At 44.2% G+C, this 20406-nt stretch overlaps 1 protein-coding gene across 3 annotated transcripts in view; it reads left to right on the top strand.

Annotated features, from left to right (window-relative positions):
* MTA3 (metastasis associated 1 family member 3) overlaps nucleotides 1-11611 on the top strand; it is a 180785-nt gene extending 169174 nt beyond the window's left edge. Inside the window, exons 17-18 of one of the 3 annotated variants that reach the window (XR_003967884.1) lie at nucleotides 7101-7174; nucleotides 7962-8909. Coding sequence is in view for 2 of the 3 variants with exons in the window: in XM_030311207.1 (XP_030167067.1) it covers nucleotides 8818-8927 (110 nt within the window). In the remaining variant the exon portion in view is untranslated. Of the gene's footprint in view, nucleotides 1-7100; nucleotides 7175-7961 lie in introns of all 3 variants that reach the window. The other 2 variants (XM_030311207.1, XM_030311208.1) reach the window with 2 other exon arrangements.
* Nucleotides 11612-20406: the final 8795 nt, after the last annotated feature.

Raw genomic sequence — 20406 nt, 5'->3', positions numbered from 1 at the left:
TAGTATTTTGAAATTCTGTTATTGATGATATATATAATTAGAATTTTTAGGTCTTTTGTACCTTTTTATCACTGTGAAATGATCCTTATATATATTCTTATAGATATACATATATATATATATATGTACATATATATGTTATATACTTTTTTTTTTTTTTAAAGAGAGAGCATGAGTAGGGAGAGGGGCAGAGGGAGAGAGAGAGAGAGAAAAAAATCTTAAACAGGCTCCACGCTTAGCACAGAGCCCAGTGCAGGGTTGTATCCCACAATCCTGGGATCATGACCCGAGCTGAAATCAAGAGTGGGACACTTAATTGACTGAGCCAGCTAGGCACCCCTCAACTACACATATTTAAAATATACAACTTGAGGGGTGCCTATGTGACTCAGTCGATTAAGCATCCAACTCTTGATTTCAGCTCAGATCATGATCTCATGTGTGTGAGACTGAGCCCCACTGACAGCCATAGTGTCAGCACGGAGTCCACTTGGGAGTCTCTCTCTCCCCTTCTCTCTTTGCTCCTCCCCTGCTTGCACACACTCTCTCTCTCAAGATAAATAAACAAACTTTAAAAAAATAAATAACGGGGCGCCTGGGTGGCTCAGTCGGTTGAGCGTCCGACTTCGGCTCGGGTCATGATCTTGTGGTTCACGAGTTCGAGCCCCGCGTCGGGCTCTGTGCTGACAGCTTGGAGCCTGGAGCCTGCTTCCGATTCTGTGTCTCCCTCTCTCTCTGACCCTCCCCCCATTCATGCTCTGTCTCTCTCTGTCTCAAAAATAAATAAACGTTAAAAAAAAATTTTTTTAAATGAATAACAATAAATGTACAACTTGATAAGTTTAACATATGTATACCCCAGGAAATACCACAATCCCTTATCCATCCATTATATACTTAATAAACTTATCCATCACCCTCAACAACTTTTTTGTACCCCTTTATAATCTACTCTCCCACCCACCCCATCTCCCCACATCATCTCAGGTGACCACTGATCCACTTTTTGTCACCACAGACTATATTTTTTAGAATTTTATATAAATGGAGTCATACAGTACGTATTGTTTGTCAGTTTCAGTAATTTTTTTTTTAGAGATCTTCAAATTCATTGATTCTTCTGCAGTATTTTTTTTAATTTTTTTAACGTTTAATTATTACTCAAAGACAGAGAGAGTCAGAGCAGGAGCAGGGGAGGGGCAGACACAGAATCTGACACAGGCTCCAGGCTCTGAGCTGTCAGCACGGAGCCCGACGCGGGCTCGAACTCACAAACCGCAAGATCGTGACCTGAGCTGAAGTCGGACGCTTAACCGACTGAGCCACCCAGGTGCCCCTGCAGTATTTTTTTTTAAAGTAAACTCTATACCCAACATGCAGCTGGAACTCATGACCCAGAGATCAAGTCATATGCTCAACTGACTGAGCCAAGCACACGTCCCTCTTCTACAGTATTGGATCTGCTATTATCCCATCTAACAAATTATTCATTTCAGATTTTGTATTTTTCAGCTTTAGAATTTCCTTTTAGTTTTTTTATATTTCTCCTAAAATACACCATCTTGTTACCCATTACGTTCATCTTTTTTTTAACGTTTATTTATTTATTTTAATTTAATTTTTTAAATTTACATACAAATTAGTTAGCATATAGTGCAACAATGATTTCAGAAGTAGATTCCTTAATGCCCCTTACCCATTTAGCCCATTCCCCCTCCCATAACCCCTCCAGTAAGCCTCTGTTTGTTCTCCATATTTAAGAGTCTCTTATGTTTTGTCCCCCTCCCTGTTTTTATATTATTTTTGCTTCCCTTCCCTTATATTCATCTGTTCTGTGTCTTAAAGTCCTCATATGAGTGAAGCCATATGATATTTGTCTTTCTCTGACTAATTTCGCTTAGCATAATACCCTCTAGTTCCATCCATGTAGTTGCAAATGGCAAGATTTCATTCTTTTTGATTGCTGAGTAATACTCCATTGTGTGTGTGTGTGTGTGTGTGTGTGTGTGTGTGTGTGTGTGTGTGTGTATCTTCTTTATCCATTCATCCATCAATGGACATTTGGGCTCTTTCCATACTTTGGCTATTGTTGATAGTGCTGCTATAAACATGGGGGTGCATGTGTCCCTTCGGAACAGCACACCTGTATCCCTTGGATAAATACTTAGTAGTGCCATTGCTGGGTCTAGGGTAGTTCTATTTTTAATTTTTTGAGGAACCTCCATACTGTTTTCCAGAGTGGCTGCACCAGCTTGCATTCCCACCAACAATGCAAAAGAGATCCTCTTTTCCCGCATCCTCACCAACATCTGTTGTTGCCTGAGTTGTTAATGTTAGCCATTGTGACAGGTGTAAGGTGGTTCTCATTGTGGTTTTGATTTGTATTTCCATGATGATGCGTGATGTTGAGCATTTTTTCATGTGTCGGTTGGCCATCTGGATGTCTTCTTTGGAGAAATGTCTATTCATGTCTTTTGCCCACTCATTCACTGGTTTGTTTTTGGGGTGTTGAGTTTGATAAGTTCTTTATAGATTTTGGATACTAACCCTTTATCTGATATGTCGTTTGCAAATATCTTCTCCCATTCTGTTGGTTGCCTTTTAGTTTTGCTGATTGTTTCCTTCGCTGTGCAGAAGCTTTTTATTTTGATGAAGTCCCAGTAGTTCATTTTTGCTTTTGTTTCCCTTGCCTCCGGAGACGTGTTGAGTAAGAAGTTGCTGTGGCCAAGGTCAAAGAGGTGTTTGCCTGCTTTCTCCTTGAGGATTTTGATGGCTTCCTGTCTCACATTTAGGTCTTTCATCCATTTGAGTTTATTTTTGTGTATGGTGTAAGAAATTGGTCCAGGTTCATTCTGCATGTCGCTGTACATTCATCTTTTTTTTTTATAGATTATTTTTCTCTTTGTTTTTGGCTAAAGATTATTTATTTATTTATTTTGAGAGAGAGAGTGTGCACACACAAACATGAGAGAGAGAGGGGGGGAGAGAGAGAATCCCAAGCAGGCTCCGTGCTATCAGCACAGAGCTCAATGAGAGGCTCAAACCCACCATGAGATTATGACCTGAACCAAAACTAAGATCCAGACACTTAACCAACCAAGCCACCCAGGTGTCCCTATAGATTCTTTAACAAACTTATAGAGAATATTTTCTTTTTTTATGGTTTTAAATAATTATCTATTAAATTTTGTTTTAATATCTATTTATTTTTGAGAGAGAGAAAGAGTGTGAGCAGGGGTGGGCAGAAGGAGAGGGAGACACAGAATCCAAAGCAGGCTTCAGGCTCTGAGCTGTCTGCACAGAGCCTGATGTGGGGCTCGAACTCACAAACCATGAGATCATGACCTGAGTGGAAGCTGGACACTTAGCCAAATGAGCCACCCAAGTGCCCAACAATCATCTATTTTTTTAATGTTTTTTTTAAGTTTTAAAAATTTATTTTGAGAGAAAGAGAGAGCAGGGGAAGGGCAGAAAGGGAGAGAGGATCTCCTCCCTGTCAGCTCAGAGCCTGAGGCGGGGCTCAAACTCTTAAACTGTGAGATCATGAACTGAGCTGAAATCCAGAGTCAGATGCTTAACTGACTGAGCCACCCAAGTGCCCCTATAGTGAATATTTTATATCCATATCTGCTAATTCTAACATCTGAATCATTCATTAGTCATTTTCTACTAACTGTATTTTCTTTTGGTGGGTTGATCAGGCTATTAGTTTTTAATGAATACTGGTCAGTGTGGATGATAAGTTTTAGAGACTCCGGATTCTGTTATTTTCCACTGCAGAGTGTTGCGTTTTGTTCTAGCAAGCAATTAAATTGGCAGGTCACTTTGATTCTATGCAGTCTGGTTTGTTTGTTTGTTTGTTTATATTATTATTATTTTTAAAATATAATTGTCAAATTTGTTTCCATACAACACCCAGTGCTCATCCCAAAAATTGCCCTCCTCAATGCCCATCACCCACTTTCCCCTCTCCCCCACCCCCCATCAACCCTCAGTTTGTTGTCAGTATCCAAGAGTCTCTTCTGGTTTTATGCAGGCTTGGTTTAAAGGTTTAATAGGTCTGGTCTATTTCAGTTTTGCTCTGAGTTCCGTGAGATTTCAACGGAAAGACCAAGTTGTTTGCACAGCCCTTCCCACTTGTCAGAACTTGAACTCCAAACTCTGTCTTCCCAGTACTAGACAGCTGCTGAGGTTGCTGCTCAGCCTTTGTTAGCCTTCCAGCTGATGTTTCCATCTGGGCTTCTTAGGGTCCCACCTCACAATTGCATAGTTCCAGAATCAGCCAATGATTTGAGGGGGATTTGTATGTAGATATGGCAGCTTCCCTTTTCCCTGTCCTCTTCCTTTCCAGGACCTCCTCCTGTATTTCCAGCTGTATTGGTAGCCTCAAACTCTGAACTCTCCCTGATTCTTCAGCCCGCTTAGATTGCAGTTTTCTGCTTGAGCCATTTCCCTTTTGTACTGGAAAACGTGCCCACAAAGGAAAAGCCAGTTAAGAGTGGATCTCCCCTAATCTCACTTTTTTTTCTTTCAAGGATCATATGCCCTCCAGTTTTTGCCTGATTTTTGGTTGCTCTCCAGAATCTTCAAGGAGTTTTTTTTTTTTAATATTTTATCCACAGTTTGTTACTATTATTGGCTGGAGGGTTAATCTAATACAAATTAGCCCACCATTATAGAGTGCAGAATTCTTCAGTCTTTCTATAGGTTCCCTGCCAGCTCCCCTTGGCTCTCTCATGTTTGTTTGCTTGTTTATTTTTTTGATAGCATACTGTTTGTGTTGCATGGATACTGTATCTTTTTTTACTCCTCTGAGGATATTTATAGAATTTTCTGTTTTTTAAGTTTTCTTCTCCATGAATAGTCTGTTTCTTCCAATTGTATTTCTTCTCTTTGCTCTTTGTTTTGGCCTCTGACGTTTATGTTGCAGGTTTTTCCCTGGTGACCTGTGGTTGTCTACGAATGTTTAAGAGTAGGGAAATAGAATCAGATTGAAAGCTCTGTGCTCTGCTTATGGGGGGAGATTGTAGTACACTTCCCAGTATGGTGATCAGGCTGGACTGTTTGTTCGGTGACTCAAATGCCAGTATCTCATAGGCTGGTCTCATAGGCTGGTCACATTTCCCAGAGAAGATTCTTCCTATCATTCTTAGTCCATTTGGGCTGCTATAACAAAATACTGTGGGTGGATCACCTTTAAATAACATAAATTTAGTTCTCACAGTTCTAGAGGCTGGGAAGTCCAAGATCAGGGTGCTGACATGGTTGAGTTCTGGTGAAAGCCCTTTTCTAGGTATCAGACTGCTGACTCCTCTCTGTGTCCTCACATGGTAGAAGGGGCTAGGGAGCTCTGTGGGGTCTCTTTTATAAGAGCCTTAATCCCACCCATGAGGATTACGCCCTCTGAGCACTTCCCGAAGGTTACCCCTCCCAATACCATCACATTGGGCATTAGGATTTCAAGATAGGAATTTTGTGGGGACACAAATGCCATACCATAGAACAGTCTCTCCCCCCAAAGTTGAAGGTTTAGCTGCATGCTTTCTGGGAGCTAAATGGGAAGAAGGCTGGAGGTCTCACCACCAATAGGCATATGTTCACTTGATTCCTCAGGTTTGGAGTAGCCAGCCCTGCCCTCAACTGTGCTTGTTGCCTAGTGTCCCCTAGGACTGAGACCCTCTGTCGGGTCCTCTTCAGAGGATACACACTCAGACTTGTGGGAGGCAGGCAGTTGCGTAGGGGTATGGAGTCAGGAGGGCTTCTCGGGGTCCAGCTGCTTCTCAAACAGCCTTCAACTAATCTCCCTGCTTCAATATCTCTCCCTCACTGTCAGAGGTCTCTAGTGTTAATTCCTGAGCCACTTGAGGGCCCTTCAGACAAATCGGGTTCTTGGCTTTCCACACTGCCAGCTTCAGGTTTGGCTTTCCTGAGTGCATAATCTGTTATCACTCGTATATCTGCTTTCCAGCCTCCAAAGTTCTGATGGTGGCTTCTCCTCTGGGTTACAGAAGGGATGGAAATGAACTCAGAATCCAGCAGCTGGAAACCTTCAAGAAGGTTGCTTTCATTGCATTGGTTAGAGTGTAGAATCTCCAAGTCCGTGGACATGAAGTACTTCTGAATAGTTTAAACCGAGAGGGAAATGTTTGTAAAAAAAAAAACAAGTGCTTATGAATCAGGGTTAGTATAGACAGAAGTAGCAAATGTAGATTAATGCTTTTGAGAATGTATTTATAAGCAAAAAGGGGAAATGATTTGGGCTATATCATCTAGGAAGGAGACCTGAGAAGGAGTGTCCATTTTGTCCTGGAGCTCTGTGCTGTGCTGGGGCCTCTGTGTCTGGGCCCCGCATATGGCTGGTGGGACTGAGGAAGCTCTAAGCTCGGGGCAGTGAAGTGATAGCCTTGCAAGGGCAGATGGTAAGCACTGGGATTCTTCGGCCAGGAATGCAGAGAGGTGACATATCTCAAAACCACGGCCAGCGTGAAGAAGCCAGGTGTGAACCTAGATGCCAGAGGGTTGCTTTTGAAACTGAAGCAGGTAAGTTTGGCACAAATAAAAGAAAGCACAGTTCACCAAGGCAGGTCAAAAACTTGGGAAACTATTACAAGTGGCTCTTCTTGCAGATGGCTTAATTCCACAGGGGATGGACAAAAAAATGAATGACAGAGCACCCCCCCCCACCCCCTGCAAAAAGAGAGAGAGAGAGAGAGAGAGAGAGAGAGATTTCTAAGAAATATCAGAGGCTCTGACACATACATAACCCTTCACTTAGACACTGAAGAGGATAGTATGCTCTTACTGGGATGGATGGAAAATGGGGCAGCTTGGTGTAGTAGGGAAATCTTGACCTGTATTAAGAAGATCTGGGTTCAAATCCTCAACCTACTCACTGTATGACCTCGAGCAAGTTCCCACCCTTTCTGATGCTCACAAGGTTCTGATGAAAGTTAAATCATGCAGTTATATATCCCATAGTAAGTTCAATAAAGCGAATGTTAGCCTGAGTCCTAAACTCAATTATCTGGGTTTTTATTTAACACATATTTGCCAAGCCCTATCAACTACCAGGCTGTGTACATATATCTCCCCTATTCTAGAAAGGCTCATGAAGTGAAGGCGCAGCTCTGCTCCATCCTGCAGACCTTCCTCAGGATGGCGGGAGGCTGTGAAGGTGAGCGTCCCTTGTCCTCTCCTGGTTGCAGAGTGGCATGTGATGGGAGAGCATGTCTGAGCACTTCCTTGGCTGGGGCACCTGGTCCCATCTCAGCAAACAACCCCCAGTGCCCTCCCAGCCACTTTCCTAATAACCAAGCAAAAGGTTTCACAACCTTGTGAGTGATACCAGACGATGATGATGTGGTTTGCAGGCCACTTCTGCTTTTCGTTTACTTGTTTCTGTTGAGAGTCTCTAGATAACCCACCCTGGGAAGGAGAGTTGAAGGTTTTGGGAGGAAGCAGAGGGGGTGGGAAGGAGGGGCCACTATGACACTGTGGGTGTTTGGGGTTCACTCCCCTCCTGTAGGAAAATGTGTTCCTAGCCTCTGAGTGCCCACATCACCGTGATGAATTACGGTGACTTCAGATCACACTGTGTCTCCTCCAGGCTAATTGTGCTCCCCACTCCTCAGTATCTGCTCAGAGACGTTCCGCGATGTCGGTTTGATAAGCCCATCAGCACCTGCCTGGTATGCTGTATGCCTTGGCCGTGACCACCAAACCCGCCCATCCAAAACCCAGCTTTTAAGATACTTCAGTGTCATTCACATATTTTCTTGGCCTCAATTAGACTTCCCTCCAGCCTTAAACTACCCTGTGAGCTTTTATTTGAATTAATGCCAGACCGCCTTTCCTTGAAGTCTGTGACACTGTTGGTGGGAAGGCTGATTCTGTCCTTACTCGCGCCTGGCCTCCTCCATCAGAACTCTTTTAACTTTGACCCTGTCTCTCTCCTTCCCCAGAATTCACATGCTGCGTGTCGGACTGAGCTATCCCTGTTTCATCCTATAAGCCAAGACTCGCTACACTGTCCTGCTGATGTTCACAGTCGTGCCTGGGAAGGAGGCAGCCCCATTTCCAGTACATCTCAGTGGGAGACAGACACATGTGCCCCCTGGAGACTCGGTGGGGCAGGGGAAGAAACTGTGGGAGTGCACGTCCCCAAAGCTGCATCTCCATGTGTGAATCCGTGTCACCTCGCTTTCCTCTCAGAGACCTCACTGTCCCACGGCGGGACCTGCCTGAAAATTGAGGGGACGAGGGAGCCCCTGCACCTCCTCCTTCTCTAGCCCTCTGCTCCTAGGCCCAGCGGCTCCTCGGGCAGCGGGGCTGCTGAGAGCTCCGATCTGCGGCTGCCCTGCATGTGTCCGCTCAGCCCTGTCGTAGGCACCACGATGGTGTACAGGAGGGACGTGGCATCTTTCTGAATGGATTTTTCTTAAGAAATGTGCCAGTGTTTATGCCGTTCATGATATCCCCCCATCCTTGCCGTTACTGTCACTTGGCTTTCTCTCAATAGGCTTCATCTTTATATTTTTTAACGGGGAAATTTTGCTCCCACCCCTGCATTCTATATTCGGCTCCCCCTCCTCCACCCTTCCTAGGTACAGAATTATGAGATTCTGACAGAAAAATAAGAAAATCGTTTTTGGTAAGCCTGTGAGCTCTTCATATCACGTGTATTCTATTGTCGGAGAGAGGCTGGTGTCCTGCTTGGTTCTCCCTGGTCTCAGCTCCAGCAAGAGCAGGTGTTTAAATGGAGTCGAGCGTGTATATCACTGTGACAAGCCATTCGTGTACTGCCCTGTTCCCTTACAGCCCAGCCAGCCACCAAGGACTTGCAGCCAGGTTGGTCCTTCCACGAGTCGCAAATCGCCCAGGTTTGTTTTAAGCAGACGGAATCTGTTTGGCCTACGAGGGTGAAGTGAGAGATCTGTGTGTGCAGGTGAGTGTGTGTGTATGACCACGAGCCCCCCACCTTTCTGGCCCAGACAGTTCTGTGAACACATGTGCCTAGGCCCCGGGAAACGTGCCTGTGACCCGGTTTTCCCTGGCTTGGGCTCTTCCTGTCTGCCCTCAGCACCAGCCCTCGCTGGCACGGCAGGCTGGCCATTCTGTGGCTCTGTGCACACAGCTGCAGGAGCAGGAATAGCTTAGTGCCCCACACCCCCCCCAGGCACATGAGTCTGGCCACTCCCCTGTCCTCCATTTCAGGGACAGGCTGCAGGGCACAGGCTCACGGCACCGTGAAGGAAAACTGGAGTCTGGCCTTCCAGCTGTCCCTGGGGTCTGCAGCTGGATAAATGGCCAGACAGCCAGGTGGTTGCAGGACAGAATGACTACAATTGAGTTGACATTCTCCCCTACCTCCACCCCCCCGCCCTGACCTCCCAAGCAGAGTGCAGTATCGCTAAAATGACGACACTGTAGACATCCAGATCCTCAGAGGCTGGGTTCAGCTCAGCAAAGAGAACACAGTGGATGACGGCTGAAGGCGATGCCGAGAGATCGAGCTGCCTTTTCCCTCCAGGTCTGCAGCCAGCATGGATGGCTTCTCTTCTAAGGGGCTGCTTCTCACCTTTGGCTTTTGCAAGGGTGACCTGGGGATGTTCTCACCACTACCAACTCTTGGAGCTGTTTTGGGTTGTGGCTTGGGGCCCCGATGGAAGGCCTGTGTCAGAGGTGTCCAGGGAGCAGGGCGGAGGTGATAGGCATCGCCCTCAGGGTTCCCTGCAGAGAAGCCCCCTCCAAAAAGCCCTGGGAGAAGAGGCAACTGGCACTCTGCCTCCCATGCCACATGGTGTGTTCTCTCTAAAGAAAGACATGGGAAGGCTGTCTTGTGTCCCGCCTTGGATTTATTGTCACACACGGACACAGAAGGTGCAATGGCTCCCTGGCCCTTACGCGCACCTCTCCTGACCCATGTGATATGTGACTGTTGATTAGAGAAAAGTCTGCTGCCCATGACTCTGCTGCCAGCTTCCTTCTCTCTGCCTGTTGGGAGAGTCCCTCCTCACCCAGGCCCAGGAGATTTGGAGTTGGGGGCCAAGCCTGGTCTGAAAGGAGAACAGAGAAGCCCACCCACCCCAGATGTAGCTCCCATTTAGCTCTGGGACACATGCAGTTTGCATTGAGCCACATGTACCAAGAAAGCTCTTCACCTTGTAGTAAGAACTCCAGGTTCTGCAGCCCCATCCTCCTACAAAGAGGCCGTTGACGAAGATCTTATGTTCCCATTTCATCTCTGGAAAGTTCCCAGCATTCTGATTGAACACTCCAGGGACTGGAGGAACGACACCCAGGAGCCTCTAACCTTTGCCTTGGCCGTTCTGAGCAGTTGGTGCTGAGAGGGTTTCCCAGCCACCCCGTTCCTGGGGCCCGAGTGTCACCATTGTGCAGTGAGCTTGTGGGGTGGACATGCGGGATCCGTCTGCACGGCCACAGCAGACGTGCCTAGTGGCACTCGCTGTGCTGAGCCTGATCTGTGTTCCCTTGGTTGAAGACACAGAAGTTCACAAGCCATCTTCCCCCTCTGCCATCACCACCTGTCCATTCCTAGAGATGGTGTCAAAGAGGGGGACAGACTGGTTTTCAGCCCGCCTCTCACAGCTGTACCTTGCCCACAGCCCCGTTTCTATCAGTCAGCGTCCAACCGGGGAAACAGAAGCCACTCCAAGTATTTAAAACAGAGGAGCTTTAATCCAGAGAACTGTTGAACACAGAAACAAGAAGAGCGGAGAGGCCGAACAGGAGAATGAGGGGCAGCCCAGAGGTGGAGAACGACAGCAGGAAACTGCCACCACCCGAAGCTGGTGGGACATGGGGAGAGGCTATGTTACCAGAGCACGGGGACTAGAGCCATTGGGAGGAACTGGGGCCCACAGAGGCCGATCTCGTGGGAGCTGGGGCCATGGGGAGGCATGGTCCCTGCCGGAAAGGTCCCTGCTCCCCAGGTGTGGGGGACAAATAGCCTGGCTTCTGCTTTCCTCGTGCTCTGTAGTTTCTTCAGGTGCCTCTCGTTAGTTAAACCCCACTGGAAGCCAGATGACCTGGGGTCCCAGGAGAAGCTCGCTGCAGTGGTCAGGCCCACCACTCAGAGCAGAGCGGGGGAGGTAGAGGAGAGGGTCTGAGGGCAAGCAGGCTGGGATGTGTGTGGCCTCCATCTGCCCTGTGTCACGTCCAGCCTGGTGTTTATGTCCCCACGCTATCCTAAGACCCCGGTGAGGGTAGACAGAGGAGCTGCCCCTGTGGGGGGTTCATAGACTCTCACTCACCTAGAGAGGAGAATGCTTTTGGAAGGGAGGGGGGAAAGCCTTTATTCTTAACGGCTGTCCCTGTTTTCCTTTGGGGGAATTTACGCATTTAGCAATCCCACCTCACCACTCCCCTCAGGAAAGCCATGTCCTAGTTTTCTGTCCATCCCTCCCCTCCATTCCCTCTGTCCCCAATTTCTGATTTTCCCTGCCAGAGAACACTAGCCTGGACCATGCATCAGTGGTCATGAGTGTTTCCCCAGGATAATTCATTCAGAGCGTGATATTGCAGTGTGGACTGTCTGTCTGTAAGTAGATGCCGTCTACTGATCAGTTTGTATCGTGTTTCCAATAAATTTCTGGAGATTATGCCTGGTTTTATGCTGTCCTTTGCTGGGATGGTGGCTCAGCCGGAAGGCTCAGTGCGCGCTCGCCCCAGCGCTCAGCATCAGGTGCTCCTTGTCTTGGGTTCCCTGGCCCCCTGCGTAGCTCACAGGCCAGGCTGGTTAGGCTGATTTGCCCCCAGCCACACTGAGACTCTCAGAGGCCTTTCCCCAGGGTCTGCATTTTCCTCTATTGTCTCATAAGCCACATCCTGAGGACATGAAGCTAGGTCACTCCAGGAGGTGGCCGTTGACCCCTATGTCCCCCGGGCCTGGAGGTATGAGGAGAAACCTTCCCCATCAACCACTCCTGCACTGCTGTGCCCAGTGCTGGGTTGTGGGGCTGTGTGCTGGGCCCCCGTGTGAGAAGAAGGCTACCGAGCAGGTGACATGGACCCAGGAGCTGCACGTTACACAGATGGAAGTCCAGCACCTTCTTCTCAGGCCTGTAAGTAGAAGAGAAATGTCTGAGTTTTGTTAAAGGGACAGGGAGCCTGATCCAAATGCCTGGCATTCTCCACTGTTTCCTGAGTGTCGAAACCTGCTTTGTAGAAATGATTCTCTGTTGTACATTTTATTGCTTCAAACCTGTTTGACTGCAGTGTAGACTCTGTGTCAGGTGCTGTGCTAGGAGCCACTGTACGTTCACTCAAGGACCCCTTCAGCCCCTGTCTGAAGTGCACCTATTCTTTGCCGAGATTTGTGAGAGATTTTTTAAAAAGAGAGAGAGGGACACCGAGTTTCTTTCCAGGGTTTCACGAGAGAAGCAAGACTGACACGTACAAGGTTACCAGAGACCAGAAGCCTGGTAATTAAGGCTGTGTCTATTCTTGCAGGAATTCTGGGATAGAGGGCTCAGTAAGGCAGGACTAGTGGTCAGGGAAGGTTTGTTGGGAGCAGGGGGACCCCTCAAGATGGAGCACAGTAGCCCTGAGAAGTTTCTTTTTTCATTTGTCTCAAGTGTGTTCACAGTTGCTCACTGCAGTATTTTTATGCTGACTGCCTTAAAATCCTCGTTAGACAATTCTGATACCTGTGGCATCGCAGTGTTAACAGTCCGTTGTCTTTTCTCACTCCAGCTGAGATTTTCCTGGTTCATGGTATGTTCGTTGAGTGGTTTTGATTGAAACCGAGAGGTCTTGGGTATATTCTCTATGAAACTCTAGGGCTTATTTCAGTCTTCTGTTTTAGCAGGCCTTGTGTGAGACGGGGGGACCTGCTTTGTTACCGCTAGAAGAAATGCAGCCTGGGATCTCCACCAGGCTTTCACAGACCCTGGGGTCAGAGAGAGAGAGGCTAGGTGTTTTGTTTCCTTTGCAAAGTTTTCTTTTTCTTTCTTTTATTTCTTTTTTTTTTTAATTGAGACATAATTAATATATAACACTGTATTTGTTTTAGATGTACAACACAATCATTTCATATATATAATATCAAAATGATTACCACAATAAGTTCAGTTAATAGCCAACACCACACATAGTTACAAGTTTGTTTGTTTGTTTGTTTCTTTATGGGAACTTTAAAAATTTTTTTTTTTCAACGTTTATTTATTTTTGGGACAGAGAGAGACAGAGCATGAACGGGGGAGGGGCAGAGAGAGAGGGAGACACAGAATCGGAAACAGGCTCCAGGCTCTGAGCCATCAGCCCAGAGCCCGACGCGGGGCTCGAACTCACGGACCGCGAGATCGTGACCTGGCTGAAGTCGGACGCTTAACCGACTGCGCCACCCAGGCGCCCCTATGGGAACTTTTAAGACTTACTCTCTTGGTAAATTTCAAAGTCTGTCTGACTTCTTTCAGTTAGCGTAATGCCCTCAGGGTCCATCCATGTTCTCACAAATGGCAACATGTCCTTCTTTTTTATGGCTAAATAATATTCCTGTATGTGCCTGTGTGTTCACACCCCGCGTTTTCTTTATCCATTCATCTCTCAGTAGAGACTTCAGTTGTTTCCATGACTTGGATATTGTAAATCGTGCTGCAGTGAACATAGGGGTGCAGATATTTTTTTTTGAGATAGTGATTTTGTTTTCTTCAGATAAATATCCAGAAGTGGAATTACTGGATCTTATGGTAGTTGTATTTTTCCTTTTAATTGTTTTCATTTTCATTCATCTCTAAGTATTTTCTTATTTATCTTATGATTTCTTCTTTGATCCATTGGTTGCTTAAAACTGTATTTAATTTCCACAGTTTCATGAATTTTCCAGTTTTGCTTTTGTTATTTATTTTTTAATTATTTGATTGGCTACAGCTTAACAGGCTACTTGGCTGTTTGTGATTCATTGTCCCTAGTGGGTTTTTTTTTCTTTCCTTTTTTTTTCCTTCCTTTCTTTCTTTCTTTCTTTCTTTCTTTCTTTCTTTCCTTTCTTTCCTTTCTTTCCTTTCTTTCCTTTCTTTCCTTTCTTAGAATGAGCAACCAGGGGAGGGGCAAAGGGAAAGAGAGAGAGAATCTCAAGCAGGAGATTCAGTGTGGAGCCCAACAAGGGGCTCAATCTCATGACCCTGTGACCATGACCTGAGCCAAAATCAAGAGTCGGATGCTTAACCGACTGAGCAGCTCAGGTGCCCCTGTTATTGATTTCTAACTTCATCTTGTTGTAGATAAATATACTTTTTATGATTTCTGTCTTTTTAAGTCTGTTGAGACTTAATCTATGGCCTAACATATGCTCTAATCTTGGAAAATGTTCCATGTACTTGAGAAGAACGTGTTTTCTGTTGTTGTTGAGTGGAGTGTTCTGTACGTGTCAGCTAGACCTAGTTGGTTTATTGTGGTGAGTTCTGTTTCCTTACTTATTTCTGTGTGGTTGTTCTACCCATTATTGAGAGTGGGGTACTGAAGTCTTTATGGCTGTGGAACTGTCTTTCTCACCCTTCAATTCTGTCCAGTTGTGCTTTATATATTGTGATGGTCTGTCATTAAGTGCATGTATGATTGTAATTGTTTTATCATCTTGCTGTATAGAACCTTTTGTTAATATATAGTATCCTTCTTTGTATTTTTTGATTTAAAAGCTATTTTGTCTGGTATTAATATAGCCCTCTCTTTTGGTTACTATTTGCATGAAATATCTTTTCCCATTCTTCCACTTTCAACCTGCTTGTGACTTTGGATCTCAAGTGAGTCTCTTGTACATAGCACATAGTTGGATCATATGTTTTTATCCATTCTGCCAATCTCTGTCTTTTAATTGATGAGTTTAATCCATTTACATTTAAAGCAATTACTGATAAGGGGGGACTTACTTCTGTCATTGTGCTATTTGTTTGCTATATGCACTATAGCTTTTTATGTTTCTCATTCCTACATTACTGTCATTTTTTTGTCTTTTGTTAATTTTTTGGTAGTGAAGGGTTTAAATTCCTTTTGTGTATATTCTATAGTTATTTTCTTTGTGGTTACCATGGGGATTGCACTTAACATGCTAAAGTTATAACTCTAATTTGAATTTAAACCAGCTTAACTTCAATAACGTACCAAAAACTCTCTTCCTTTATAGCTCTATCCCTACCCCTTTTAGTTGTTGATATCACAGAATTACATTTTTATACATTGTGTGCCCAAAACCATAAATTAATGATTCTTTTAAATGCATTAAATTATGTAGAAAAAAAGATTTGGAGTTAGAACCCAAAGTTATAGTAATATTAGCTTTTATACTAATCATTGTTTTTCTTTCAATGTATTAGTCTTTTAAATCATGTAGAAGGCAAACAAAAGTACAGTTACAAACCATTGTTACAATAACACTACATAATACATACTATGTATTTACCTTTATTGAAATCTTTACTTCTACATGTGGCTTCAACTTACTGTTTAGTGTCCTGTGATTTCAACTTGTGAAACTCCCTTCATCATGTCTTGGTGGGCAGGTCTTGTGGTTACAAACTCCCTTTCAATTTTTGCCTCGCTGGAAATTTCTTGATTTCTTCCTCACTTTTGAAGGACAAGTTGCCACACGCAAGGTTCTTGATTGGCAGATTTTTCTTTTAGTACTTTGAATATATTGGTCCACTGCCTTCTGGCCTCCAAAGTTTTTGATGGGAAATCTGCTTATTATTTTAATGAGCCCCCTTGCATGTGATGATTCACTCCTCTGTTACTGCTTTTTATTATTTATTTATTATTATTTTTTTTTAATGTTTATTCATTTTTGAGACAGAGACAGAGAATGAACGGGGGAGGGCCAGAGAGAGGGAGACACAGAATCGGAAACAGGCTCCAGGCTCTGAGCGGTCAGCACAGAGCCTGACGCGGGACTCGAACGCACGGACCGCGAGATCATGACCTGAGCCGAAGTCGGACGCTTAACCGACTGAGCCACCCAGGCGCCCGTGTTACTGCTTTTTAAATGCTCTCTTTGTCCTTTGTCTTTTGAAAGTTTGCTTCTAATATGTGTCAGTGCAGGTGGGTCTCTTTGAGTTTATCTTTTTTGGAGTTCATTGAGCTTTGCCTCATGAAGGATTAGCTGAATTGTTTTGTCCCCCACTGATTAATGGCAACAATATGCTTTTTAACCAAACTTTGGTTAAGAGTCTCTCCTTCCCATAGGCCCCTGAACTTTGGCCCACCTTCAGCCTGAGCGAGCACACAAACCCTGGCCTCAGGGTGAAATAGGCTGGCCTCAGGGTAAAACACTCCGATTTACTATCCTATCATGCCTTTCATCTCACTTCCTGACACTCATTCTTTTCTATAAAAGAAAAGCTCTTTTTGCCTAACTCAACATGACACATGCAGGTCTTAGGGTGCTCCCTGTTGCAGTAGTCACATATGCCGGCCCTCACCCCTCCTTGCTAGTGTCCCCCCTCCACTGCCGCCCTTGTAGTAATCCTTCAGATAAAATCTCTCCTTACTAAATCTGGATTTGATCTTTCCTTTGACACCAAGAATATGTTAAGAATATCAAGGAAAGAGACTCTGTAAATTTGGATTAGGTCATAAATGCCTATGTATTAATAAAACCCCACAATAAGCAATGTGAATCTCTAATCAAAAACCACTGGCCTGGGGCGCGTGGGTGGCTCAGTCGGTTAAGCCTGTGACTTTGGCTCATCTCATGATCTTGCTGTTCATGGGTTCAAGCCCCGCATTAGGCTCTGTGCTGACGGCTTGGACCCCAGAGCCTGCTTCAGATTCTGTGTCTCCCTCTATCTCTGCCCCTCCCCTGCTGGCGCTCTTTCTCTCTCTCAAAAATAAATAAACATAAAAAAATTTTTTAAAAACCACTGGCCTGGGGCACTTGGGTGGCTCAGTCACTAGTTAAGCATCTGACTCTTGATTTCAGCTCAGGTCATGATCTCATGGTTCGTGGGTTCGAGGCCTGTGTCAAGCTCGGCACTAGCACAGAGCCTGCTTGGGATCCTCTCTCCCACTCTGTCCCTTCCCAGCTTGTGCTCTCTCTCTTTCAAAATAAATAAATAAAACTTGAAAAGCAAAAAACACTGGCCTACAAGGTACTAGATTTGAATCAAAGAAGTAAAGTTGCAACCAAGTTAACAATTTAAAAACTAACAAATTGGGGCACCTGGATTGCTGTTGGTTGAGCGGCCGACTTCGGCTCAGGCCATGATCTCGTGGTCTGTGGGTTCAAGACCCGCGTCAGGCTCTGTGCTGACAGCTCGGAGCCTGGAGCCTGCTTGGGATTCTGTGTCTCCCTCTCTCTCTGCCCCTCCCCCGCTCATGCTCTGTCTCTCTCTCTCTCTCTCTCTCTGTCAAAAATAAACATTAAAAAATAATAAAAATAAAAATAAAAACTAACAAATTATGATTAATAACACTAACCTGTTTTTGTCTAATATCAGGCAAAGCAGCACTAGGACTCTGATAAATGGAAACCTGTCATAGACAGGGCACTGACAGTTCTCTAGAACTTCCTGTACAGCATACAATTTATGAAAATCTTATGTTAATAACATTTTACCTGAATGAAGGCATCTCTTCATTTAACAAACCTTTCTGTGCTACTCATTAATAGTAATGTATCAGATAAGCCTAATTGTAATACCTCTCTTTTTACAAACTTGAAAAATCCTTGGGGTGCCTGGGTGGCTCAATCGGTTGAGTGTCCGACTTCGGCTCAGGTCATGATCTCATGGTTCATGAGTTCGAGCCCCACATCAGGCTCTGTGCTGACAGCTCACAGCCTGGAGACTGCTTCGGATTCTGTGCCTCCCTCTCTCTCTGCCCCAACCCACTTACATTCTGTCTCTCTCAAAAATAAATAAACAACAACAAAAATTAAAAAAAAAAAAATCCTAAATGATTTTCTGGAGACCCTCTGGGAAATCTCAAAGACAGTTTTAGGTGTGAAAGATAATCTTCAGAATTTGATTTTTTTAATAAAGATTTTATTTATAAAATAAATGACATGTATCCATTATTATGGTATCACAGAGTATTTTCACTGCCCTAAAATTCTTCTGTGCTCTGCCTATTGCTCCCCCACTCTCCACCTCTACCCACACCGCCCTCCCTGCCCCCCCCCCCCCAAGCCCCGGGGCAACCACTGACCTTTTTACTGTCTCCATAGTTGGCCTTTTCTAGAATGTCATTTAGTTGGAAACAGACAGTATGTAGCCTTTTCAGATTGGCTTCTTTCACTTATTTATATGCATTTAAGAGAGGATTTGAGGAGGACAAAATATCAAAAGCTTCCGTCAGGAGTTTTGAGCACTTAAGGTAGGATTATGGATTACTGTAAAACAATATTTGGATACCGTTTTTTTTTTTATTTATTATTTTTGAGAGAGTGAGCAGGGAAGGAGCAGAGAGAGAGAGAGAGAGAGAGAGAGAGATAGGATCCAAAGTGGGCTTTCTGCTGTCAGCACAGGACTTGAAATCACGAACTGTGAGATCATGACCTGGGCCGAAGCCAGACACCCAATGGAGTGAGCCACCCAGGCGCCCCTACCATATATATATTTTTAAGTTTGTTTATTTTTTTATTTTTAGTCATCTCTACACCCAACATGGGCTTTGAACTCATGACCCTGAGATCAAGAGTTGCATGCTTTTCCAACTGAGCCAGCCAGGTGCCCCTTGACTCCCACAATTAACTAAAATAATAGTAAAACATGGGGACCTGGGTGGCTCAGTTGTTTAAACATCCAACTTCAGGTCAGGTCGTGATCTCATGGTTCATGGGTTCAAGACCTGCATTGGGCTCTGGGCTGACAGCTCAGAGCCTGGAGCCTGCCTCGGATTGTGTCTCCCTCCCTCTCTGCCCCTCCCCTGCTTGCTCTTTCTCTCTCTCTCTCTCTCTCTCTCTCTCAAAAATAAATAAACATTAACAATGTTTTTAAATAATAGTAAAACAATTTTTAAAGGAAACATGATCGTAAAGAACCTTTGCTCTTTCAAAAGTGAGACTTTATTCTCTTAAATAATCAAGGACATGATATAGTCAACCTAAAGCATAATTTTTTTTAATGTTTATTTATTTTTGAGAGAGAGAGACAGAGTGCAAGCAGGGGAGGGGCAGAGAGAGAGGGAGACACAGAATCTGAAGCAGGCTCCAGGCCCCGAGCCATCGGCACATAGCCCGACACAGGGCTCAAACTCAGGAGCCGTGACATCATGACCTGAGCCGAAGTCAGATGCTCAACCAACTGAGCCACCCAGGTGCCCCAAGAATTTATTCTTTTAAGACACAGAATCTTTGCCCTCTAAGCAGATAACTAGAAGATAAAGAAAACTTTTAACCAAGTCCTTATTAAGAGGACCGATAATCCAAGAAAATTTTGTCATTTTAACAGAGAAAGCCAAATTCTGATTTTGGATCAGTATAATAATTTGATTCTAAAGTTTTTTTTGAATATCATGTCAAAAAACCAATCAGTGCTTAGCCAGCTTTGACCCAAACTCATGTAAATTTCTTTCTGCAAAAGTACAACTTTCTATATCCATACACACCCATTATATTGCAACTTCTCAAGGTGGCAAAAATGAACATGTTTATTAATAGACCTATATATATATATATATATATATATATATATATATATATATATCTCCATCCTTCAGTACCATATAAAGAGGCAAAAATACATAAACTAAAACTTATGCTTGAAATAATGTTTCAGTATTTTATTTTACTAAAAAATTATTTAGGAATTAAATGAATATCCATTATCAAACCCAATTTAGAATCAATCTAAGATTTTTAGGTTACCTAAAGTTATCGGACACTATCTTCTAGCTGACACACAGCAAAATATAATTACTCTTGAAATGAAAGGTTATCAGAATGATGATTCAATTTGATTAAACATAATTTTATTTTTCTTTATTTATTTATCTTTTTATATTTGAGAGAAGACAGAGACAGAATCTGCAGCAGGCTGCAGGCTATGAGCTGTCAGCACAGAGCTCAAAAACCTTGAACTCAAAACCCGTGAGATCATGACCTGAGCTGAAGTCGGATGCTTAACCGACTACGCCATCCCGGTGCCCCATAAATGTTTCATATTCTAAAACATTAAATAAAAGCAGTGCTAGCTTATTTGATCAGTAAATCTGTAGGAGTTTAGGAAGAACACACCTAAATAGAATAAAATGTAAGCTTATATTATACTTTTTTTTTTTTTTTAAGTGACCACTTGGAGTTTGTTTCCCACCTGGTGCAAGGCACACGATTACAGGGTGTCAGGAAGGCTTGTGTGTGGCTTGGATAGTAAAGAGTGGGATTCTCTCGACTTCCTTTTTGGTGTTTTGTTATTTTGATCTAAAATAACCCAACTGTTTCCACTTGCTGCAGCCTGC

The sequence above is a fragment of the Lynx canadensis genome, chromosome A3 (genome assembly GCF_007474595.2).
Source record: "Lynx canadensis isolate LIC74 chromosome A3, mLynCan4.pri.v2, whole genome shotgun sequence".
Lineage (NCBI taxonomy): Eukaryota > Metazoa > Chordata > Mammalia > Carnivora > Felidae > Lynx > Lynx canadensis.
The sequence above is the reverse complement of the archived record's forward strand: the minus strand, read 5'-3'. Positions and strand labels throughout refer to the sequence as shown.